Source organism: Oncorhynchus nerka, linkage group LG14, assembly GCF_034236695.1.
Source record: "Oncorhynchus nerka isolate Pitt River linkage group LG14, Oner_Uvic_2.0, whole genome shotgun sequence".
Taxonomy (NCBI): Eukaryota; Metazoa; Chordata; class Actinopteri; order Salmoniformes; family Salmonidae; genus Oncorhynchus; species Oncorhynchus nerka.
In genome coordinates this window covers 97,626,438-97,653,576 of record NC_088409.1, presented here as the reverse complement: position 1 = coordinate 97,653,576, position 27,139 = coordinate 97,626,438, and the positions used below count along the sequence as shown (strand labels likewise).

Sequence of the window (27,139 nt, the reverse complement as noted above, 5' to 3'; positions counted from 1 at the left end):
CAGCCACTCAATGTTAGTGGTGGCTGTTTAACAGTCTGATGGCCTTGAGATAGAAGCTGTTTTTCAGTCTCTCGGTCCCAGCTTTGATGCACCTGTACTGACCTCGCCTTCTGGATGATTGCGGGGTGAACAGGTAGTGGCTCGGGTGGTTGATGTCCTTGATGATCTTTATGGCCTTCCTGTAACATCGGGTGGTGTAGGTGTCCTGGAGGGCAGGTAGTTTGCCCCCGGTGATGCGTTGTGCAGACCTCACTACCCTCTGGAGAGCCTTACGGTTGAGGGCGGAGCAGTTGCCGTACCAGGCGGTGATACAGCCCGCCAGGATGCTCTCGATTGTGCATCTGTAGAAGTTTGTGAGTGCTTTTGGTGACAAGCCGAATTTCTTCAGCCTCCTGAGGTTGAAGAGGCGCTGCTGCGCCTTCTTCACGATGCTGTCTGTGTGAGTGGACCAATTCAGTTTGTCTGTGATGTGTATGCCGAGGAACTTAAAACTTGCTACCCTCTCCACTACTGTTCCATCGATGTGGATAGGGGGGTGTTCCCTCTGCTGTTTCCTGAAGTCCACAATCATCTCCTCTCTATAAGAGAGATGCTTGGTTAGTATAGCCAGAGTTGATGTCTCAAGAGATACATTAGATAGAGTTGTAGCTATAAATGATCGTGTTAGGTTTATAGAGAGGTATAATGTCATAGCTACCTCAACCATAATGTTCTTCTCTGGGGATTTTGTAGAGGCATTGCATCTCTTCTTGGCATCCCTGCCTGTAGCTGGTGGGCTTTCTTCCCGTTGACGCTTCTTCTCGGGTACCTCATTCAAGGAATCACAGTGAAAACACCTGGTCTTGGTATCATCTCTTCCGGTCTCTACTGGGCCTTGTTGGGACTTCATAACTTCTTCGCCGGGAGTTCCAAACTCGGGTGTTTGCGTTGTAGCTTTCCATGCATGGTCTTTTCAACCTTACTAATGTTACGAAAACACTTCTGATATATCATTGTCGATGTATCTTCGTGCAGTGTCAGGTTTATGCCGAGGGATGATAACCTAGTCAGAATGGTACAATTCGACTTTGACACAAGGGAGCGCACCAAATATCCTTAGATTTTGGTCGCAGAGACGGCATCTATCAAGATGGTTTGCAGCTTTAGGCATAGTTCAACAAAACAGTGGCGCAACTAAACTGTACCATAACAATGTCAACAAACGGAAAACGTCTCATCCCGACTTTCTGGCTGCCAGTGTCGCGCCAAAATCACGTGATATTTAGTAGTATAGGGCCTGGTTCGAATGATCTTTATCTACCTCTCTAGGCTTGGAAGTAATCACTGTTCGGTTGAAAGTCAAGGAAGGAAGGTTGCTGTGTTTAAAATGTGCAGAGAGCCTACAGATTCAGTACCGCCCCTCAGCTACCGCCGCTCAGCCAAGCAAAAAGGCCAGTAGAATCGAACCATCCGACGTGCCTTACCACGACACTAGCCTACCCCATTTTAGCTTCAATGCTGTCAAATGTGAGTGCTTTCTCGCAAAAAAAAAAAATCTAAATGAAAGTTTAGATAGCTGTATATATTTTTGGTGTATATTTCCATTGATACATTATGGGTTTTCTTCGTGTACTAGAGATAATATTTTTTATTTTGCTTCTCATGTAAATTTGACATGAGGAAAAAAGAAGTGTTATTATTTAAAGCTCTTTTGAGATGGTATGGGGATGAGTTCAAAGACCCCATGATGCCAGGACGGTCAAAACTAGTGAACTACATAGGGAACCGGGTCCCATATGGCTAGCAAACTAATGTAAACATCTGTGGTGTTAAGATTTACCCAAATTAGGCCAAAGTTGCAAGAAGACCTTTGATTTGACATGTAGTAGATAGTAATTTAGTCGTGTGCAACTCAACCCTTTATCCCAAATTGCACCCTGTTCTCCATGTGCTGCACTACTTTTGACCAGAGCACTGTGGGTAGTGTACTATATAGGGTGCCATTAGAAGCACAGACGTTATGTTATAGATCAGACGTGACGACAAGGCTGTCATGACATGAGCGGAAATCAACCTAATGCGGTTCTCTTCCCAGGAGGCTGCATGTGGATCAGGACCCCGGCCATTGTCTATTCCACCCACGGAGCCCCACCCTGGTCCCCATCCTCTACTACCCCTTCCCCACGGAGCTCCACCCTGGTCCCCATCCTCTACTACCCCTTCCCCACGGAGCTCCACCCTGGTCCCCAGACCCAGAGGGAGCGTTACACCCTGGTCCCCATCCTCTACTTCCCCTTCCCCACGGAGCCCCACCCTGGTCCCCATCCTCTACTACCCCTTCCCCACGGAGCTCCACCTGGTCCCCATCCTCTACTACCCCTTCCCCACGGAGCTCCACCCTGGTCCCCAGACCCAGAGGGAGCGTTACACCCTGGTCCCCATCCTCTACTTCCCCTTCCCCACGGAGCCCCACCCTGGTCCCCATCCTCTACTACCCCTTCCCCACGGAGCTCCACCTGTTCCCCATCCTCTACTACCCCTTCCCCACGGAGCTCCACCCCGGTCCCCATCCTCTACTACCCCTTCCCCACGGAGCTCCACCCTGGTCCCCATCCCTCTACCCCTTACCCCTTCCCCACGGAGCTCCACCCTGGTCCCCATCCTCTACTACCCCTTCCCCACGGAGCTCCACCCTGGTCCCCATCCTCTACTACCCCTTCCCCACGGAGCTCCACCCTGGTCCCCAGACCCAGAGGAGCGTTACACCCTGGTCCCCACCCTCTACTACCCCTTCCCCACGGAGCTCCACCCTGGTCCCCAGACCCAGAGGGAGCGTTACACCCTGGTCCCCATCCTCTACTACCCCTTCCCCACGGAGCTCCACCCTGGTCCCCAGACCCAGAGAGAGCGTTACACCCTGGTCCCCATCCTCTACTACCCCACAGAGCTCCACCCTGGTCCCCAGACCCAGAGGGAGCGTTACACCCTGGTCCCCATCCTCTACTACCCCTTCCCCACGGAGCTCCACCCTCTTCCCCATCCTCTACTACCCCTTCCCCACGGAGCCCCACCCTGGTCCCCATCCTCTACTACCCCTTCCCCACGGAGCTCCACCCTGGTCCCCAGACCCAGAGGGAGCGTTACACCCTGGCAGTCATCTATGCTTTGTACCTCCTGGTTCCTCTGATGCTGCTGCTCACAATGCTCTTCAGATCAGCTTACAACACTCAGGGAGGAAAGGGCTCAGCTAAGGAGGAGGAAAGGGCTCAGCTAAGGAGGAGGAAAGGGCTCAGTCAAGGAGGAGGAAAGGGCTCAGCTAAGGAGGAGGAAAGGGCTCAGCTAAGGAGGAGGAAAGGGCTCAGCCAAGGAGGAAAGGGCTCAGCTAAGGAGGAGGAAAGGGCTCAGCCAAGGAGGAAAGGGCTCAGCTAAGGAGAAGGAAAGGGCTCAGCCAAGGAGGAGGAAAGGGCTCAGCCAAGGAGGAGAAGATCAAATGAGACGCCATTCTATTACTAGTCTGATTGACTGTACAGGTGCATTACTAGTCTGATTGACTGGACAGGTGGATTACTAGTCTGATTGCCTGGACAGGTGGATTACTAGTCTGACTATACAGGTGGATTACTAGTCTGACTATACAGGTGGATTACTAGTCTGGTTAACAGTACAGGTGGATTACTAGTCTGATTGACTGGACAGGTGGATTACTAGTCTGATTGACTGGACAGGTGGATTACTAGTCTGATTGACTGTACAGGTGGATTACTAGTCTGATTGACTGTACAGGTGGATTACTAGTCTGACTGTACAGGTGGATTACTAGTCTGATTGACAGTACATGTGGATTACTAGTCTGATTGACTGTACAGGTGGATTACTAGTCTGACTGTACAGGTGGATTACTAGTCTGATTGACTGTACAGGTGGATTACTAGTCTGATTGACAGTACAGGTGGATTACTAGTCTGATTAACTGTACAGGTGGATTTACTAGTCTGATTGACTGTACAGGTGGATTACTAGTCTGATTGACTGTACAGGTGGATTACTAGTCTGACTGTACAGGTGGATTACTAGTCTGACTGTACAGGTGGATTACTAGTCTGATTGACTGTACAGGTGGATTACTAGTCTGATTGACAGTACAGGTGGATTACTAGTCTGACTGTACAGGTGGATTACTAGTCTGATTGACAGTACAGGTGGATTACTAGTCTGACTATACAGGTGGATTACTAGTCTGATTGACTGTACAGGTGGATTACTAGTCTGATTGACAGTACAGGTGGATTACTAGTCTGATTGACTGTACAGGTGGATTACTAGTCTGATTGCTAGTCTGATTGACTGTACAGGTGGATTACTAGTCTGATTGACTGTACAGGTGGATTACTAGTCTGACTGACAGTACAGGTGGATTACTAGTCTGACTGTACAGGTGGATTACTAGTCTGATTGCTAGTCTGACTATACAAGTGGATTACTAGTCTGATTGACTGTACAGGTGGATTACTAGTCTGATTGACTGTACAGGTGGATTACTAGTCTGATTGCTAGTCTGACTATACAAGTGGATTACTACTCTGATTGACTGTACAGGTGGATTACTAGTCTGATTGACTGTACAGGTGGATTACTAGTCTGATTGACTGTACAGGTGGATTACTAGTCTGACTGACAGTACAGGTGGATTACTAGTCTGACTGTACAGGTGGATTACTAGTCTGATTGCTAGTCTGACTATACAAGTGGATTACTAGTCTGATTGACTGTACAGGTGGATTACTAGTCTGATTGACTGTACAGGTTGATTACTAGTCTGATTGACTGTACAGGTGGATTACTAGTCTGATTGACTGTACAGGTGGATTACTAGTCTGATTGACTGTACAGGTGGATTACTAGTCTGATTGACTGTACAGGTGGATTACTAGTCTGATTGACTGTACAGGTGGATTACTAGTCTGATTGACTGTACAGGTGGATTACTAGTCTGATTGACTGTACAGGTGGATTACTAGTCTGATTGACTGTACAGGTGGATTACTAGTCTGATTGACTGTACAGGTGGATTACTAGTCTGATTGACTGTACAGGTTGATTACTAGTCTGATTGACTGTACAGGTGGATTACTAGTCTGACTGACAGTACAGGTGGATTACTAGTCTGACTGTACAGGTGGATTACTAGTCTGATTGCTAATCTGACTATACAAGTGGATTACTTGTCTGATTGACTGTACAGGTGGATTACTAGTCTGATTGACTGTACAGGTGGATTACTAGTCTGATTGACTGTACAGGTGGATTACTAGTCTGATTACCTGTACAGGTGGATTACTAGTCTGACTGTACAGGTGGATTACTAGTCTGATCGACTGTACAGGTGGATTACTAGTCTGATTGCCTGTACAGGTGGATTACTAGTCTGATTACCTGTACAGGTGGATTACTAGTCTGATTACCTGTACAGGTGGATTACTAGTCTGATTACCTGTACAGGTGGATTACTAGTCTGATTACCTGTACAGGTGGATTACTAGTCTGATTGACTGTACAGGTGGATTACTAGTCTGATTGCCTGTACAGGTGGATTACTAGTCTGATTACCTGTACAGGTGGATTACTAGTCTGATTACCTGTACAGGTGGATTACTAGTCTGATTACCTGTACAGGTTGATTACTAGTCTGACTGTACAGGTGGATTACTAGTCTGATTACCTGTACAGGTGGATTACTAGTCTGATTACCTGTACAGGTGGATTACTAGTCTGATTACCTGGACAGGTGGATTACTAGTCTGATTACCTGTACAGGTGGATTACTAGTCTGATTGACTGTACAGGTGGATTACTAGTCTGATTACCTGTACAGGTGGATTACTAGTCTGATTACCAATCTCAAAGTACAACGCCACTGTCTATCCATCCAGGCAATCATCCCTCTAATCTAGACTATAGTACACATGGTCAGAGTGATTTTGTTCCTTCTCAAGTGATGAATTATCAATTGGTACATTTTGAGTCAAGAAAAATATCAAGGTTATATTAAACATTCTTCATAAGAATTGAAACGTTTTATAATCTGCACACAGATGAGCAATAGTCAATAATGTTGACACCAAGAGAATCAAAATATCCATTTTATTCAAGTGTACCTCATCTATTGATGAAGTAGGTCTATTAACCTTTAACATAGATAAGATGAATGCAGAGAATGAGAATTTTTGATAATTTCTGGATATATATATATATATACTGTAAACATAAAATGACTAATATACTTTTCGAATGTACTTAGTTTTTGTTTATAAAAACTGGCCTGAAATTCCAATAAGGCACCTGAGGGGAAAATGTTCTGGTGTGGTCCCACAGACAACGGTGAAATGATCAGAGAAAACACGAACACAACTTATTCGTACCTTAGATGTAAACAAACAAAGTTAAGATGACAACAGGGAGGAAGGAAAGGGGGGGGTGTATACAGTCAACACACAGCAAAAAAATTAAATTATTTTCCCCTCTTAATCATGAAATTATTTACAGTAACATGCAAATACCGTACTTAGAGCTGTTTACCTTCCCTACAAGTGGAAGACAATCTATACATAGTAATTCCTTTAATATAAACCGTATAAATCCATTCCTTTGTGTATATAAATAGCTTTCTTCCAACATTTGCTTGTCTGACGTACTGTAGTGGTGTGAAAGGTATGAAGACTACAGAGTCTCAGGTTCTAAATACATTCAAGCGTTCAACACTTAAAATGCTAAATAAATGTATAACTGGGAAGGAGGGTTGTCACTTCAGACACCTGCTAGTGAAAAAAACAATGTGTTTTGCTGTAAAAGACTGGTGACAAGTTACTTCTAAACGTTGCATGTAGTCCGTCTGTCTAAGCAGAAAACGCGTCTGGATTTAGTTGGAGCAGTTTTGGATTGCTTGTGTGGGGGGGTGTAAGAAAGGTTATTGTGTTCAGATGAGCGATTGGCGTGAACCCATAGTGTAGTGGATATCACCCATAGAAAATAATACAGGCACCCTGGAAACATGGTCACAAACGCACACTAATACTGCGGGCCTTCAATACGCTCCTTATTTCTGTAGAATGAACTGGTCAATGAACTCATTCTGCTCAGCCTCCACCTTGGAGAGAGCTTCGTACTCGATACGATACCTGGAATAGATTAAAACAAACTTAGTTAAAACCCAGGTGACTGACTGACTGACTGACTGACTGACTGACTAAATAACTGACTGACTAACTGACTAAATTACTAACTGACTGACTAAATTACTGACTGACTGACTAAATAACTGACTGACTAAATAACTAACTGACTAAATAACTAACTGACTGACTGACTAAATTACTAACTGACTGACTGACTGACTAAATGACTGACTGACTAAATAACTAACTGACTGACTGACTAAATAACTAACTGATTGACTGACTGACTAAATTACTAACTGATTGACTGACTGACTAAATTACTAACTAACTGACTGACTGACTAAATAACTAACTGACTAAATAACTGACTGACTGACTAACTAACTGACTAAATAACTAACTGACTGACTGACTAAATAACTAACTGACTGACTGACTGACTAAATAACTAACTGACTAAATTACTAACTGACTGACTAAATTACTAACTAACTGACTGACTGACTAAATAACTGACTGACTAACTGACTGACTGACTAAATTACTAACTGACTGACTGACTGACTAAATGACTGACTGACTAAATAACTAACTGACTGACTGACTAAATAACTAACTGATTGACTGACTGACTAAATTACTAACTGATTGACTGACTGACTAAATTACTAACTGATTGACTGACTGACTAAATTACTAACTGATTGACTGACTGACTAAATTACTAACTAACTGACTAAATAACTAACTGACTAAATAACTGACTGACTGACTAACTAACTGACTAAATAACTAACTGACTAAATAACTAACTGACTGACTGACTAAATAACTAACTGACTGACTGACTAAATAACTAACTGACTGACTGACTAAATAACTAACTGACTGACTGACTAAATAACTAACTGACTAAATAACTAACTGACCAAATAACTAACTGACTGACTAACTAACTGACTAACTAACTGACTAACTAACTGACTAAATAACTGACTGACTAAATAACTAACTGACTGACTAAATGACTGACTGACTAAATAACTAACTGATTGACTGACTGACTAAATTACTAACTAACTGACTGACTGACTAAATGACTGACAGACTAAATAACTAACTGACTAAATAACTGACTGACTAAATAACTAACTGACTGACTGACTGACTAAATTACTAACTAACTGACTGACTGACTAAATTACTAACTAAATGACTGACTGACTAAATTACTGACTGACTAAATAACTAACTGACTGACTGACTAAATAACTAACTGACTAAATAACTGACTGACTGACTAAATAACAACTGACTGACTAAATAACTAACTGACTAAATAACTAACTGACTGACTAAATAACTGACTGACTAAATAACTAACTGACTGACTGACTGACTAACTGACTAAATAACTAACTGACTGACTAACTAACTGACTGACTAAATAACTGACTGACTAACTAACTGACTGACTAAATAACTAACTGACTGACTGACTAAATAACTAACTGACTAAATAACTAACTGACTAAATAACTAACTGACTAAATAACTAACTGACTAAATAACTAACTGACTAAATAACTAACTGACTAAATAACTAACTGACTGACTGACTAAATAACTGACTGACTGACTGACTAAATAACTAACTGACTAAATAACTGACTAAATAACTGACTGACTAAATAACTGACTGTGACTAAATAACTGACTGACTAAATAACTAACTGACTGACTAAATAACTAACTGACTGACTGACTAACTAACTGACTGACTGACTAAATAACTAACTGACTAAATAACTAACTGACTGACTGACTGACTAACTGACTAAATAACTAACTGACTGACTAACTAACTGACTAAATAACTAACTGACTGACTGACTAAATTACTAACTGACTGACTAAATGACTGACTGACTAAATAACTAACTGACTGACTAAATAACTAACTGACTGACTAAATAACTAACTGACTGACTAAATAACTAACTGACTGACTGACTAACTGACTAAATAACTAACTGACTAAATAACTAACTGACTGACTAAATAACTGACTGACTGACTAAATAACTGACTGACTGACTAAATAACTAACTGACTGACTGACTAAATAACTAACTGACTAAATAACTAACTGACTAAATAACTAACTGACTGACTGACTAAATAACTGACTGACTGACTGACTAAATAAATAACTAACTGACTGACTGACTAAATAACTGACTAACTGACTGACTAAATAACTAACTGACTGACTGACTAACTAACTGACTGACTAAATAACTAACTAAATAACTGACTGACTAAATAACTAACTGACTGACTAAATAACTAACTTACTGACTAAATAACTAACTGACTGACTGACTAACTGACTAAATAACTAACTGACTAAATAACTAACTGACTGACTGACTAAATAACTGACTGACTGACTAAATAACTGACTGACTAAATAACTAACTGACTGACTGACTAAATAACTAACTGACTAAATAACTGACTGACTAACTAACTGACTAAATAACTAACTGACTGACTAACTAACTGACTGACTAACTAACTGACTGACTAACTAACTGACTGACTAAATTACTAACTGACTGACTAAATGACTGACTGACTAAATAACTAACTGACTAAATAACTGACTGACTAAATAACTAACTGACTAAATAACTAACTGACTAAATAACTAACTGACTGACTGACTAAATAACTAACTGACTGACTAAATAACTAACTGACTGACTAAATAACTAACTGACTGACTAAATAACTAACTGACTGACTAAATAACTAACTGACTGACTGACTAACTGACTAAATAACTAACTGACTAAATAACTAACTGACTGACTAAATAACTGACTGACTGACTAAATAACTGACTGACTGACTAAATAACTAACTGACTGACTGACTAAATAACTAACTGACTAAATAACTAACTGACTGACTGACTAAATAACTGACTGACTGACTGACTAAATAAATAACTAACTGACTGACTGACTAAATAACTGACTGACTAACTGACTGACTAAATAACTAACTGACTGACTGACTAACTAACTGACTGACTAAATAACTAACTAAATAACTGACTGACTAAATAACTAACTGACTGACTAAATAACTAACTTACTGACTAAATAACTAACTGACTGACTGACTAACTGACTAAATAACTAACTGACTAAATAACTAACTGACTGACTAAATAACTGACTGACTAAATAACTAACTGACTGACTGACTAAATAACTGACTGACTGACTAAATAACTGACTGACTAAATAACTGACTGACTGACTAAATAACTGACTTACTGACTAAATAACTAACTGACTGACTGACTAACTGACTAAATAACTAACTGACTAAATAACTAACTGACTGACTGACTAAATAACTGACTGACTGACTAAATAACTGACTGACTGACTAAATAACTGACTGACTAAATAACTAACTGACTAAATAATAACTGACTGACTGACTAAATAACTAACTGACTAAATAACTGAACTAACTAACTGACTAAATAACTAACTGACTAACTAACTAACTGACTGACTAATAACTGACTGACTGACTAATTACTAACTGACTGACTAAATGACTGACTGACTAAATAACTAACTGACTAAATAACTGACTGACTAAATAACTAACTGACTAAATAACTAACTGACTGACTGACTAAATAACTAACTGACTGACTGACTAAATAACTAACTGACTGACTAAATAACTAACTGACTGACTAAATAACTAACTGACTGACTAAATAACTAACTGACTGACTGACTAACTGACTAAATAACTAACTGACTAAATAACTAACTGACTGACTAAATAACTAACTGACTGACTAAATAACTAACTGACTGACTGACTAAATAACTAACTGACTAAATAACTAACTGACTGACTAAATAACTGACTGACTAAATAAATAACTAACTGACTGACTAAATAACTGACTGACTAACTGACTGACTAAATAACTGACTGACTGACTAACTAACTGACTGACTAAATAACTAACTAAATAACTGACTGACTAAATAACTAACTGACTGACTAAATAACTAAACTGACTAAATAACTAACTGACTGACTGACTAATAACTAAATAACTAACTGACTAAATAACTAACTGACTGACTAAATAACTGACTGACTAAATAACTAACTGACTGACTAAATAACTAACTGACTGACTAAATAACTGACTGACTAAATAACTGACTGACTGACTAAATAACTGACTGACTGACTAAATAACTAACTGACTGACTAAATAACTAACTGACTAAATAACTGACTGACTAACTAACTGACTAAATAACTAACTGACTGACTAACTAACTGACTGACTGACTAAATTACTAACTGACTGACTAAATGACTGACTGACTAAATAACTAACTGACTAAATAACTGACTGACTAAATAACTAACTGACTAAATAACTAACTGACTAAATAACTGACTGACTAAATAACTAACTGACTAAATAACTAACTGACTGACTGACTAAATAACTAACTGACTGACTAAATAACTAAATAACTAACTGACTGACTAAATAACTAACTGACTGACTAAATAACTAACTGACTGACTGACTAACTGACTAAATAACTAACTGACTGACTAAATAACTGACTGACTGACTAAATAACTGACTGACTGACTAAATAACTAACTGACTGACTAAATAACTAACTGACTGACTGACTAAATAACTAACTGACTAAATAACTAACTGACTGACTGACTAAATAACTGACTGACTGACTGACTAAATAAATAACTAACTGACTGACTGACTAAATAACTGACTGACTAACTGACTGACTAAATAACTAACTAAATAACTGACTGACTAAATAACTAACTGACTGACTAAATAACTAACTTACTGACTAAATAACTAACTGACTGACTGACTAACTGACTAAATAACTAACTGACTAAATAACTAACTGACTGACTAAATAACTAACTGACTGACTGACTAAATAACTGACTGACTAAATAACTGACTGACTGACTAAATAACTGACTGACTGACTAAATAACTAACTGACTAAATAACTGACTGACTAACTAACTGACTAAATAACTAACTGACTGACTAACTAACTGACTGACTGACTAAATTACTAACTGACTGACTAAATGACTGACTAAATAACTAACTGACTGACTGACTAAATAACTAACTGATTGACTGACTAACTAAATTACTAACTAACTGACTAAATAACCTGACTGACTAAATAACTAACTGACTAAATAACTAACTGACTGACTGACTAAATTACTAACTAACTGACTGACTGACTAAATTACTAACTAAATGACTGACTGACTAAATGACTGACTGACTAAATAACTAACTGACTGACTGACTAAATAACTAACTGACTAAATAACTAACTGACTAAATAACTAACTGACTAAATAACTAACTGACTGACTGACTAAATAACTAACTGACTGACTGACTAAATAACTAACTGACTGACTGACTAAATAACTAACTGACTAAATAACTAACTAACCGACTAAATAACTAACTGACTGACTAAATAACTAACTAAATAACTAACTGACTGACTAAATAACTAACTGACTAAATAACTAACTAACCGACTAAATAACTAACTGACTGACTAAATAACTAACTAAATAACTAACTGACTGACTGACTAAATAACTAACTGACTGACTGACTAAATAACTAACTGACTGACTAAATAACTAACTGACTGACTGACTAAATAACTAACTGACTGACTGACTAAATAACTAACTGACTAAATAACTAACTGACTAAATAACTAACTGAATAACTAACTGACTAAATAACTAACTGACTAAATAACTGACTAAATAACTGACTGACTAAATAACTAAATAACTAACTGACTGACTGACTAAATAACTAACTGACTAAATAACTAACTGACTGACTGACTAACTAACTGACTAAATAACTAACTGACCGACTAAATAACTAACTGACTGTCTGACTGACTAAATAACTAACTGACTGACTAAATAACTGACTAAATAACTAACTGACTGACTAAATAACTAACTGACTGACTAAATAACTAACTGACTAAATAACTAACTAACCGACTAAATAACTAACTAACCGACTAAATAACTAACTGACTGACTAAATAACTAACTAAATAACTAACTGACTAAATAACTAACTGACTGACTGACTAAATAACTAACTGACTGACTAAATAACTAACTGACTGACTGACTAAATAACTAACTGAATAACTAACTGACTAAATAACTAACTGACTAAATAACTGACTAAATAACTGACTGACTAAATAACTAACTGACTGACTGACTGAATAACTAACTGACTAAATAACTAACTGACTGACTGACTAAATAACTAACTGACTGACTAAATAACTAACTAACTGACTGACTAACTGACTAAATAACTAACTGACTAAATAACTAACTGACTGACTGACTAAATAACTAATTTACTAAATAAGTAACTGAGTTAGTTATTTAGTCAGAGTCTAGTTAGTTAATTAAATAACTAACTGACTAAATAACTAACAGTTGTAACTCAACTGACCAGTTAGTTAATAACTCAACTGACTAAATAACAGTCAGTCAGTTGACTAATTAAGTCTGACTAAATAACTAACTGACTAAATAAGTCAACTGACTGACTAAATAACTAAGTGACTGACTAAATTTGAGTCACTAAATAAGTCAACTGACTATTGTGTAAATAGTTATTTGTCAAGTCACTAAATAACTAACTGACTGACTAAATAACTAACTGACTAAATAACTAACTAACTGACTGACTAACTAACTGACTGACTAAATAACTAACTGACTGACTAAATAACTAACTGACTGACTGACTAACTGACTGACTGACTAAATAACTAACTGACTGACTGACTAAATAACTAACTGACTGACTGACTAAATAACTAACTGACTGACTGACTAAATAACTAACTGACTGACTGACTAAATAACTAACTGACTGACTGACTAAATAACTAACTGACTGACTGACTAAATAACTAACTGACTGACTGACTAAATAACTAACTGACTGACTAAATAACTAACTGACTGACTAAATAACTAACTGACTGACTGACTAAATAACTAACTGACTAAATAACTAACTGACTAAATAACTAACTGACTAAATAACTAACTGACTAAATAACTAACTGACTAAATAACTAACTGACTAAATAACTGACTGACTAAATAACTAACTGACTGACTGACTAAATAACTAACTGACTGACTGACTAACTAACTGACTGACTGACTGACTAAATAACTAACTGACTAAATAACTAACTGACTGACTAACTAACTAACTGACTGACTGACTAACTAACTGACTGACTAAATAAATAACTAACTGACTGACTAAATAACTAACTGACTGACTAAATAACTAACTGACTGACTAAATAACTAACTGACTGACTGACTAAATAACTGACTGACTGACTTGAAGGTCAACCCTTGAGAATGAGACACTAACTGACAAGATTCTCATTGTTATCGATTTCACAAGGAGATTTGAGGTGAAATGGATTTCAAGTCTTCTTACCTCTCCAGCTGCATCTTCTTCTCTGCTATCAGGGCCTGGAGCTGCTGTTGCTGGGCTTCCCTCTGCTTGGCCACAGACTTCAACAGGTTCCTGGCTCCAATAGCCTGGGAGAAGGAGGGCAGGGCAGCAGCATGTCGTTCACCCAGATAAGAAGCCCTCAGTCATTCCCACAGAAAAGTGCAACAAGTGTACTTAGTGGCCTAGTGAGCTAGCAGTCAAAGTCCACTAAAGGAGTGAACAACAAGCATCTAATATCTGTGTGTGTGTGTGTGTGTGTATATCTGTGTGTGTGTGAGCCCTGTAAAGATGAACTAAGAAACTCGCAACACTTAAAAGAGCCAACGCAAACCCTTACCTTCATCTTTTCAGTTTCTGCCTCTTTCGCCAATTCATCCACCAGCTCGATGAGACCACCCACTATCTTCTGAAACTGGCCCATTTCTGTGTATTGAACGAATACGCGGAAATTAATAATAGCCTATATGCGGTAATTAGGGGACATTTGAAGAAAACAGTTTTAACATTAGGTTGAGATGCGAGTGGACATCTCCACTGTTCTTTACAAAAAAACAATATTCTATACAAATTACAGAACTGAACCACAATCATCCATACCATACCCTATTCCCTGGGCACTACTTTTTTTCCCTCAGGGCCCACTATACGCGTTGGACTAGTAACCGCAAGGTTACAAGTTCGAATCCCCGAGCTGACAAGGTACAAATCTGTCGTTCTGCCCCTGAACAGGCAATTAACCCACTGTTCCTAGGCCGTCATTGAAAATAAGAATTTGTTCTTAACCGACTTGCCTAGTTAAATAAAGGTCAAATAAATAAAATATATATATAGGGAATATGGTGCCATTTGGGACACAAATCAGAAGGTAATGGACTGCATCTTACTGTCAACAAAGTCTTCACACTCCTCCTTGAGCTCCCTGGTCTTCTGGTCCACCTCTGGTTCCAGCACCCGCAGCTTGTTGAGTTCATCAAAATGAAGACCAGCTTCAGCCAACGGGTCTTTCGCCATGGCCACAAGACCTGTCCCCAAGAGCTGGGTTATAGATTAGGGGGCTGGAAAAACAACTGCTTTAACACCATGGATTATATGGATGTTTTATTTATTTAACCTTGTATTTTATCCTGCATCTTAATCTAGTCTAAAAGGGGTTTCCTGTCCTCATCTCTCACTAATCTGCACCGATCTAAGAGGGCGGAATAGGTGAAAGATAACTTGGGGATTTGTATTATTTTGGGTCAGGTGTGTCACAGTAGTAGTATAGTAATGCACATGCCCCGCCCACCTGAGGATCTATATTTTTCAGACATCCATTTCCTGTGTCGGAGGTGAGATGTTCAAGTCCGGGCTCTGGCTGGGCCACTCAAGGACATTCAAAGTCTTGTCCAGAAGCTACTCCTGCATTCTCTTGGCTGTGTGCTTAGGGTTGTTGTCCTGTTGGAAGGTGAACCGTCGCCCCAGTCTGAGGTCCTGAGTGCTCTGGAGCAGGTGTTCATCAAGAATCTATCCGTTCATCTTTCCCTCGATCCTGACTAGTCGCTCTGACCCTGCTACTGAAAAACATCCCCACAGCATGATGCTGACTCCACCATGCTTCACCGTAGAGATGGTGCCACCACCATGCTTCACCGTAGAGATGGTGCCACCACCATGCTTCACCGTAGAGATGGTGCCAGGTATCCGCCAGACATCATGCTTGGCATTCAGGTTAAGTAGTTCAATCTTGGTTTCATCAGACCAAATAATCTTGTTTCTCATGGTCTGAGAGTACGTAAGGTGCCTTTTGGCAAGCTCAAAACGGCCGTCATGTGCTTTTCACTGAGGAGTGGCTTCAGTCTGGCCACTCTACCATAAAGGCCTAATTGGTGGTGTGCTGCAGAGATGGTTGACCTTCTGGAAGGTCCTCCCATCTCCATAGAGGAACTCTGGAGCTCTGTCAGAGTGACCATCGGGTTCTTGGTCACCTCCCTGACCAAGGCCCTTCTCCCCCGATTGCTCAGTTTGGCCGGGAGGCCAGCTCTAGGAAGAGTCTTGGTGGTTCCAAATGTCTTCCATTTAAGAATGATGGAGGCCACTGTGTTCTTGGGGACCTTCAATGCTGCAGACATTTTTTGGTACCCTTCCTCAGATCTGTGCCTCGACACAATCCTGTCTCAGAGCTCTACAGACAATTCCTTTGACTTGGTGGGTTGTTTTTTAAAAATGTATCTGACAACTGTGGAACCTTATACAGAGTGGTGTGTGCCTTTCCAAATCATGTCCAATCAATTATGAGGTATTGTGTGTAGTTTGAAGAAAATCTCCCCCCCCCCCCCCCCTCAATCTATCCCAGAATAAGGTTATATAACAAAATGTGGAAAATCAAGGGGTCTGAATACTTTCCAAATGCCCTGTAACCATCTTTATTTTAACACAAAGGTATAAAAGGTGAAAACCCTGATACAATAAGAAAATAGGAGTGCATTCTAAAAAATAAAGTGGCATTTTACAATAAATGAAATACCTGAATTTCCACCAACCCCTGAATATTCATTATTTGTCCGTGCCAGTAAAATGTGCTATAATTCAGTAAATATAAATATTCTAAAAGTTTGGAGTATCTTCATCCATTGTCCAACTGTTGCATTTATTCACAAATTGTTTTTTTTAACCGTTTAACAATGACCGCTGCTACATTAGTAAACGCGAAGTGTAGGTGACAAGAGAGAATGCCTGTTAGGAAAATATAGTTTACAATAACAAAAAAAACATACTATTTGATTCTGTGACCTTTGACTAATCAATAGCAACATATCTGACATCGATTAGTTACGAATTAGTTGGCACACATGCAATCCCCGTTAATCAGTGCCAGCCAGCTGCTACTTTGGCAATATTATGTAGCAAGATTAACGTTAGCTAGGCAACGCCGGTTCTTCAGTGCGGTCTTGCTAATTGACGTTAGCTGGCTATCTCACAGCTTGCTCCGATTGCCCTTATCGGACTGTCCTGTTGTGGACAAAATAGCTCGTAAAGGCCGGTAGCATTAGTGAACTGTTTCATTTAGCTGACCAGCTATTAGCCGAGCGTGAGTTACTAACTACTATCTGTACAAATCATCTAATTATTATTGTTTACAAGTGAGAAAACTCTTAAAGTCAGTCATTCACTTACCTTAAATGTATTTAAACGTAATATCAACGTGGCATATAATCCACAGTACACTTCGGCTGCCAGGGAACAGTTGTGTTTGTCCAACTAGTGTAACTTCCGGTAGGGAGGGGAAGGAGTGTATGATGGGAATTGTAGTACACAAACATTATTTGTAGTAAAACTAGTCGTGTCGCGGACAGGGTAACAAGCGAGACCGTGGATGGTGGTTTGAAAAGCGCGCTTGTTTGAAATGGAAAAGGGTCGTGGTCGCTTTTGATGAAGAAGAACATCAAGACGAAGCATCTGCTTTATAAGTTGGATGCACTGTTGAGCTCTTACATCCCGAGGGGGTTTGTGCTGATTGTACGAAGATTGTGACAGTCTATTAAATGGCGTCCCTTGACGCCAAGATGTAACGTTATGTCAGAATAAGTGCAGTATTAACATAAGGAGACATATACTTAGAATACGGAGGAGGAATGGAGGGGAAAAGAGAGGCAGAGGTCTAAGAGAGGGAGGAAGACATGAGCTTGAGTCGGTTAAAAATGTCGGGGGGAAGTAAGATGCTGTGTTAAAGAAGAATGGTAAAAAGTGTAAGCAAAGTTTTTCTATTTATTTATTATATTTATTTCACCTATATTTAACCAGGTAGGCTAGTTGAGAACAAGTTCTCATTTGCAACTGCGACCTGGCCAAGATAAAGCAAAGCAATTCGACACATACAACAACACAGAGTTACACATGGAATAAACAAAACATAGTCAATAATACAGTAGAACAAAATAAAACAAAAAGTCTATATACAGTGAGTGCAAATGAGGTAAGATTAGGGAGTTACGGCAATAAATAGGCCATGATGGCGATGTAGTTACAATATAGCAATTAAACCCTGGAATGGTAGATGTGCAGAAGATGAATGTGCAAGTAGAGATACTGGGGTGCAAAGGAGCAAGATAAATAAATAAATACAGTATGGGGATGAGGTAGGTAGATAGATGGGCTGTTTACAGATGGGCTATGTACAGGTGCAGTGATCCGTGAGCTGCTCTGACAGCTGGTGCTTAAAGCTAGTGAGGGAGATATGAGTCTCCAGCTTCAGAGATTTTTGCAGTTCATTCCAGTCATTGGCAGCAGAGAACTGGAAGGAACGACAACCAAAGGAGGAATTGGCTTTGGGGGTGACCAGTGAGACGTACCTGCTGGAGCGCGTGCTACGAGTGGGTGTTGTTATGGTGACCAGTGAGATATACCTGCTGGAGCGCGTGCCATGGGTGGGTGCTGCTATGGTGACCAGTGAGCTGAGATAAGGCGGGTCTTTACCTAGCAGAGACTTGTAGATAACCTGTAGCCAGTGGGTTTGGCGACGAGTATGAAGCGAGGGCCAACCAACGAAAGCGTACAGGTCGCAATGGTGGGTAGTGTATGGGGCTTTGGTGACAAAACGGATGGCACTGTGATAGACTGCATCCAGTTTGTTGAGTAGAGTGTTGTAGGCTATTTTATAGATGACATCACCGAAGTCGAGGATCGGTAGGACGGTCTTTTTTTTTGTGTGTTTTTTTCTAACCAGCACAGAGTGAAGTTCTCAGAGCCCGAGTCTTGCACCGAGGGTCAGGATAAAGATGAGTTTGTGACCATAGGAGTGAAGTTTTTGGGAAAAGTGGACACTTGTCTTTTGGCTGATCCCTTTGTGGTTTCAGGGTGGGTGAAAATAGTGATCTTGTGATTATTGTTTGTGTTTCTGCTGGTTAGAGGGAGAAGGTTCTCCACGTTAAACAAATGGGGGCAACAAATGTGAATTGTTTTGGTCTCAAGAAAAGGGTGCCATTGAAAGGAGTGATTACTGGTTGTAAAAGTTGACCCAAGTGAAGGGGAAGATTCCTGCTCGTTGTTTGTTGCGACGTAGACAGGGTGGCGTGAGTGGTGAAACACAAGAGTTGTTGTTTGTTTCGATGTTGAGTCTTTCCCCAGAAAAGTGATGTTGGGATATTTAAGTTATCCTGTACGAGCTTTTGTGCCGAATACATTACGTTGTTACAGGTGTCAAGCTGATGGTCATGTGGCAGCAGTGTGTAGGAGGGAGGTTCCTATGTGACAGCAGGGTGTAGGAGGGAGGTTCCTATGTGACAGCAGGGTGTAGGAGGGAGGTTCCTATGTGACAGCAGTGTGTAGGAGGGAGGTTCCTATGTGGCAGCAGTGTGTAGGAGGGAGGTTCCTAGCTGTGAGAAGTGTGTAGGAGGGAGGTTCCTAGCTGTGAGAAGTGTGTAGGAGGGAGGTTCCTAGCTGTGAGAAGTGTGTAGGAGGGAGGTTCCTATGTGGCAGCAGTGTGTAGGAGGGAGGTTCCTATGTGGCAGCAGTGTGTAGGAGGGAGGTTCCTAGCTGTGAGAAGTGTGTAGGAGGGAGGTTCCTATGTGGCAGCAGTGTGTGTAGGAGGGAGGTTCCTATGTGGCAGCAGTGTGTGTAGGAGGGAGGTTCCTATGTGGCAGCAGGGTGTAGGAGGGAGGTTCCTATGTGACAGCAGTGTGTAGGAGGGAGGTTCCTATGTGGCAGCAGTGTGTAGGAGGGAGGTTCCTAGCTGTGAGAAGTGTGTAGGAGGGAGGTTCCTAGCTGTGAGAAGTGTGTAGGAGGGAGGTTCCTAGCTGTGAGAAGTGTGTAGGAGGGAGGTTCCTAGCTGTGAGAAGTGTGTAGGAGGGAGGTTCCTAGCTGTGAGAAGTGTGTAGGAGGGAGGTTCCTAGCTGTGAGAAGTGTGTAGGAGGGAGGTTCCTAGCTGTGAGAAGTGTGTAGGAGGGAGGTTCCTAGCTGTGAGAAGTGTGTAGGAGGGAGGTTCCTAACTATGAGAAGTGTGTAGGAGGGAGGTTCCTAGCTGTGAGAAGTGTGTAGGAGGGAGGTTCCTAGCTGTGAGGGAAGCTGTGAGAAGTGTGTAGGAGGGAGGTTCCTAGCTGTGAGAAGTGTGTAGGAGGGAGGTTCCTAGCTGTGAGAAGTGTGTAGGAGGGAGGTTCCTAGCTGTGAGAAGTGTGTAGGAGGGAGGTTCCTAGCTGTGAGAAGTGTGTAGGAGGGAGGTTCCTAGCTGTGAGAAGTGTGTAGGAGGGAGGTCCTAACTATGAGAAGTGTGTAGGAGGGAGGTTCCTAGCTGTGAGAAGTGTGTAGGAGGGAGGTTCCTAGCTGTGAGAAGTGTGTAGGAGGGAGGTTCCTAGCTGTGAGAAGTGTGCAGAAGAGCATGAGACAAAGGAATGTGTAGCATTGGGGAACGTAGTTGTATTGTGTTAATTGTATGAGTGCCCATGGAGCTGGGGATCAGACACGTCATGTGCGAGAGAGGCGTGGTTGAGGTTTCCAGGGTTAGAGTAGTGCAGAGGTTGTCATATGTTGAGGCAGTGTAGAAAGTAGAGGAAGATGGGTCAAGGGGGTGGGCTCCTGAGAGGAGTAGCAGATCTGTACCAGTACAGAGGGAGAGGCCAAGTTATATATACTTCCGTGAGATTGGATTTTTAGTATTTATAGAAGTGGTTATCTACTGTATTGCAGGGGTGGAATGTAAGTTGCAGAAAATTGAGGTTGTGGTGGCAGCTGCAGAGATATATTTTGGTGTGTGAGACTTAACATCAGAAGAGTTACAGGGTGTGTTAAGTTGTCGTGTCCCATCCTTTCAGGTTGTTGGCCTGAGGGAGGACTACATAGATTTAAATAGTGGAATAGGGTGGTTTTATTTTTATTTTTTAAAATAATTTTTGTGAGTGTAGTGTTAGACGGTAGGGTATAGTATGTTAATTTATTTCAAGCTAATTATAAAGGAGTTGTACTCCAGTCTACTAGGTGGCGGTAATGCAACATTTATTGGATGCCAACCGCTTTATCGAAGAAGAATCATTATTTGTAGTAGTCAACTTTTCTGTAGTTGGGGATAGTAATTTAACGTCGTTGCTTTGTGAATATTTACAATTGTAGTTGGCGTAGCTACATTACATAGCTTATAATGTACTGAACTATTCAGCAAAAAATAATTACCCCAAGAGAAAGACGGCGTGGGTGAGTATCTATGAACATATACTATTGAGCTCATTTTAGCTTGTCTTCTCCAGCTAGCTTTTACCCGGATGGCAAAGGAGAAAGTCCATAAGAAACACATTTTACTCTCTCTTTCAAGGACTAGGTCATTTAAGTTCGTCTCAATAATCATGAATTTGTGCTTAGACAGATTTTTAAAAATTATTAGACACATTATAGCTGGCTAACAACAGTAAGTTAGCCAGTAGTTAGCTAGTTAGCAAGCCAGCACAGCTAACTTTAGGTTCGTTTAAATACAATTTGAAACTCAACCTTATGGCATGTTCCTAGTTATAGTTAGCTTCATCCCATACGTACAGACGTTGTATGCTTATTGCACTCATCTCTAATGTGACTAACTTATTAGGACTGACCGTAATGAAAATACATGTCAGTGTATATTTATAGTAGTAACCATACTATGTGGAATGGGGTTGTTATCACAACACAACTTGCCGTGCTGGTTTGTGTTCCCCAGAGACCCATTGTCTAACCCCTGGTATGCAACGTTTTCGGGGACTTTCTCCCAAATAACACAGTTTGTTTATTGTATGAAGATGGACATACACACACACACACACACACACACACGCAGCATTTTGGGCCCAGCCACATTCCATGCTAGGGGAAATGGAAATCGAGTGGAAGATACTGATTGGGTGGGTGGCTTCCTCCAGCCATTGTTTTCACAACGTTCTCTGCTATTGGTGTTTACGTATGACCGCGTTGGCGACCAGAGCAACTCCGGTCTAATTTCAGTCAATGACATTATATATGACCGCGTTGGCGACCAGAGCAACTCCGGTCTAATTTCAGTCAATGACATTATAAATTCAAGGTTTCAGATTTCAACTGTCACCAACGGTCCCAACTGTCACCTTGTTAGTGTCTGTCATCTCAGCAGAAGCCAGGGCTTTGAAGGCAAGGCGTAAATAAAGCAGTGATTTTCTATTGCCTCCCGTCCACCAGGTATGATCTGCAGGGCCAGTGAGAGGCTGTGGCGGCCCCCCCAGTAGCTGTCACCACGGCGGGGGACATCAAGACCTCCGTCTGCAGGGTGGTCATCTACCTTCAGAGGGACATGTCCGGGGACAGCTGCCAGCTCCCCCTGCACCGGCTATGCCTCCAGACCCAGGCCATCACCACTGGCTCCCAAGCCATTAGACCTTCCCATGAAGGTATACATGGAACAGTGGGCTATCAGAGCAGCGGTCTGTTATGAATGAATGTGCCAATATCCTCTGTTTTATGTAGACTATACAGTGTGCTAGGCTGACTGTTTTTTTTCAATGTGTATGATATCTTTTACATTCTTGTATGGTGATGTCAAAGAGATATTTCCATCCTATTCTCTCTCCCTACTCAGCCTCCCAGATGGCGTGTCCCAAGTCCAAGACGTGCAGCTACAGAGCAGCGTTGGGCCTGGGTAACAAGTATGTGCGTCTAAACGTAGGGGGGACCCTGTTCTACACCACGCTGCAGGTGCTCACTAGGCAGGACTCCATGCTGAAGGCCATGTTCAGTGGCAAGAAGGAGGTTTTCATTGACCGAGAAGGTGAGAAAGACTGTCAATTAACAATTATTGACAAAAAGCTGAGTTCTCTGTCATTCTTATGGATCAGAAACATAGAGGAAACTCTACTTAGTCTAATACAGACTTCAGAATGGAACGGGTGGCTAAAGCAACACATATCATACGGCAGGGTAGCCTAGTGGTTAGAGTGTAGAGGAGGCAGGGTAGCCTAGTGGTTAGAGTGTAGAGGAGGCAGGGTAGCCTAGTGGTTAGAGTGTAGAGGAGGCAGGGTAGCCTAGTGGTTAGAGTGTAGAGGAGGCAGGGTAGCCTAGTGGTTAGAGTGTAGAGGAGGTAGGGTAGCCTAGTGGTTAGAGTGTAGAGGAGGCAGGCAGCCTAGTGGTTAGAGTGTAGAGGAGGCAGGGTAGCCTAGTGGTTAGAGTGTAGAGGCGGCAGGGTAGCCTGGTGGTTAGAGTGTAGAGGTGGCAGGGTAGCCTAGTGGTTAGAGTGTAGAGGAGGCAGGGTAGCCTAGTGGTTAGAGTGTAGAGGAGGCAGGGTAGCCTAGTGGTGGTTAGAGTGGTAGAGGAGGCAGGCAGCCTAGTGGTTAGAGTAGAGGCGGCAGGGTAGCCTAGTGGAGGAGGCAGGGTAGCCTAGTGGTTAGAGTGTAGAGGAGGCAGGGTAGCCTAGTGGTTAGAGTGTAGAGGCGGCAGGGTAGCCTAGTGGTTAGAGTGTAGAGGCGGCAGGGTAGCCTAGTGGTGGTTAGAGTGGTTAGAGTGAGGCGGCAGGGTAGCCTAGTGGTTAGAGTGTAGAGGCGGCAGGGTAGCCTAGTGGTTAGAGTGTAGAGGCGGCAGGGTAGCCTAGTGGTTAGAGTGTAGAGGCGGCAGGGTAGCCTAGTGGTTAGAGTGTAGAGGCGGCAGGGTAGCCTAGTGGTTAGAGTGTAGAGGCGGCAGGGTAGCCTAGTGGTTAGAGTGTAGAGGCGGCAGGGTAGCCTAGTGGTTAGAGTGTAGAGGCGGCAGGGTAGCCTAGTGGTTAGAGTGTAGAGGAGGTAGGGTAGCCTAGTGGTTAGAGCGTTGGACTAGTAACCGAAAGGTTGCAAGTTCGAATCCCGAGCTCGAATCTGTCGTTCTGCCCCTGGACAAGGCAGTTAACCCCACTGTTCCTAGGCCGTCATTGAAAATAAGAATTTGTTCTTAACTGACTTGCCTAGTAAAATTAAAATTAAAATCAGCAATGATTAGAAAATTGAGGTAGTGGTGGCAGCTGCACAGATGAGAAGAGGTACAGGGTGTGTTAAGTTGTCGTGTCCCATCCTTTCAGGTTGTTGGCCTGCGGGAGGACTACATAGATTTAAATAGTGGAATAGGGTGGTTTTATTCTGCCTCTATGGCAGGCACATCATCAAAAAAGATACACAGAAATACGCTAATCTAAAAAATCTGACCCGGAATTGACCGTTTCCTTTCACTTGCCTCTTCTCGTCCAGGCTGGATCCTGATAGATCGTTGTGGGAAGCACTTTGCCTCCATCCTGACGTACCTGCGGGAGGAAGTGGTCACCTTGCCCCCTGGCAGGCAGGGGGTTCTGGAGCTGCTGGCAGAGGCCAAGTATTACCTGATCCAGGGTCTGGTGGAGCTGTGCCAGGGAGGCCTGCAGGTCAGTGACACAGAGTGTGCCACAAATGGCCCGTAGGACTATGAACAAAATTAGGGCACTTCATAGGGAATAGGGTGCTTGGGGTGCAGGCTGTGTCTTCCATCCTGCAGCTTTGCTAGATTCTAAATCTGTGCATGAAGGCAACATACGGTGCTGTAATGTGTGTGTGTTTGCTGACGTTTTGGTCATGTCGACTTGGAACGTGACATTCGCTCCACACGTTGCTTCCTCGTGTTGCGATAATTGCTTTAACCAGTATGTCTACTCTGTTAGTGGCTGAAGGACAACAGTACTGTTATGTTTACTATAAGTGGCAGTTAGGGCTAACACAATTACCATATAACTGTTGGTTATGGATGAAGACTGTCGAGAAAATAAAAATGACCATTAAACATTTAAAAAAAAAATGTTTTGTGGAATGAACAGCTGACTGAAGCCTGGAGTCTAGTTGAGTCTGTCGGCCGTAACGTGGACTCTTAACAATGGGATTAAAAGTTTTTTGTTCCTTGCTGACGCAAGTAAGCAGGTCTTTAGTTGCCTAGGCAACCAACTGTAACCAACTTTAGTTGCCTAGAACAAACTGTAAAGTTTGGTGGAGGAGGAATAATGGTGTGGAGCTGTTTTTCATGGTTCAGGCTAGGCCTCTTAGTTCTAGTGAAGGGAAATCTTAACGCTACAGCATACAAGGACATCCTAGACGATCCTGTGCTTCCAACTTTGTGGCAACAGTTTGGGAAAGGACCTTTCCAGTTTCAGCATGACAATGACCCCGTGCACAAAGTGAGGCCCATACAGAAATAGATTGTTTGAGATCGGTGTGGAAGAACTTCACTGGCCTGCACAGAGCTCTGACCTCAACCCCATCGAACACCTTTGGTACGAATTGGAATGCTGACTGCGAACCAGGCCTAATCGCCCAACATCAGTGCCCAGTCTCACTAAATACTCTTGTGTCTGAATGGAAACAAGTCACCGCAGCAATTGTTCCAACATCTAGTGGAAAGCCTTCCCAGAAGAGTGGAGGCTGTTATAGCAGCAATGTTCCTACATCTAGTGGAAAGCCTTCCCAGAAGAGTGGAGGCTGTTATAGCAGCAATGTTCCTACATCTAGTGGAAAGCCTTCCCAGAAGAGTGGAGGAAGCAGCAATGTTCCAACATCTAGTGGAAAGCCTTCCCAGAAGAGTGGAGGCTGTTGTAGCAGCAATGTTCCAACATCTAGTGGAAAGCCTTCCCAGAAGAGTGGAGGCTGTTATAGCAGCAATGTTCCAACATCTAGTGGAAAGCCTTCCCAGAAGAGTGGAGGCTGTTATAGCAGCAATTGTTCCAACATCTAGTGGAAAGCCTTCCCAGAAGAGTGGAGGCTGTTATAGCAGCAATTGTTCCAACATCTAGTGGAAAGCCTTCCCAGAAGAGTGGAGGCTGTTATAGCAGCAATGTTCCAACATCTAGTGGAAAGCCTTCCCAGAAGAGTGGAGGCTGTTATAGCAGCAATGTTCCAACATCTAGTGGAAAGCCTTCCCAGAAGAGTGGAGGCTGTTGTAGCAGCAATGTTCCAACATCTAGTGGAAAGCCTTCCCAGAAGAGTGGAGGCTGTTGTTGCAGCCAACTCCATAACCTTAACCTTTTTATTCAACTAGGCAAGTCAGTTAAGAACAAAAGGCCACCATTACGTCACCATTGACTTGAATGGGGATGCCTATTCTATTCATTCTATTTCTATGGCAGCATACATAGTTGGGAGCAGAGGAGAGGAGACAATGTACATCTAAAAAAATATATATATTTTTATAAAAAAATAAAATAAATGTTGTTCGAACTGTTATGTGGACCACTGTCATTTGGCTGGCCAATCAGTCCTCCAAAATTCCATGACCGTCACAACCCTAGTGACAGTGGGTATCATGTGGATGCGTCTCAAATGGCACCCTGTTCCCTATGTAGTGCATTACTTTTGAC

General features: G+C 41.8%; 2 protein-coding genes across 5 annotated transcripts in view; one reads left to right on the top strand and one right to left on the bottom strand.

Moving 5' to 3' along the window:
* Positions 1-6,103: 6,103 nt before the first annotated feature.
* On the bottom strand, positions 6,104-18,091 carry LOC115142007 (intraflagellar transport protein 20 homolog). 3 transcript variants are annotated; one of them, XM_029681469.2, is made up of 5 exons: positions 17,998-18,091; positions 15,729-15,899; positions 15,182-15,267; positions 14,827-14,930; positions 6,104-7,154 (listed from the first exon to the last, which is right to left on the bottom strand). In XM_029681469.2, the coding sequence occupies exons 2-5, from the start codon at positions 15,853-15,855 to the stop codon at positions 7,073-7,075; spliced, it is 399 nt and encodes a 132-aa protein (XP_029537329.1). In that variant the 5' UTR covers positions 15,856-15,899; positions 17,998-18,091; the 3' UTR covers positions 6,104-7,072. The 3 variants fall into 3 exon arrangements, with proteins under 3 accessions (XP_029537329.1, XP_029537332.1, XP_029537333.1); XM_029681472.2 differs by having other exon boundaries at positions 15,729-15,879; XM_029681473.2 differs by having other exon boundaries at positions 15,729-15,866.
* LOC115141323 (BTB/POZ domain-containing adapter for CUL3-mediated RhoA degradation protein 2-like) overlaps positions 17,888-27,139 on the top strand; it is a 21,683-nt gene continuing 12,431 nt past the window's right edge. The window contains exons 1-4 of one of the 2 annotated variants that reach the window (XM_065000591.1): positions 17,888-17,911; positions 22,990-23,198; positions 23,387-23,575; positions 25,014-25,183. In XM_065000591.1, coding sequence (XP_064856663.1) covers positions 23,102-23,198; positions 23,387-23,575; positions 25,014-25,183 — 456 coding nt within the window. In that variant the 5' untranslated portion in view covers positions 17,888-17,911; positions 22,990-23,101. Of the gene's footprint in view, positions 17,912-21,766; positions 22,003-22,989; positions 23,199-23,386; positions 23,576-25,013; positions 25,184-27,139 lie in introns of those variants that run through there. The other variant, XM_065000590.1, reaches the window with a different exon arrangement.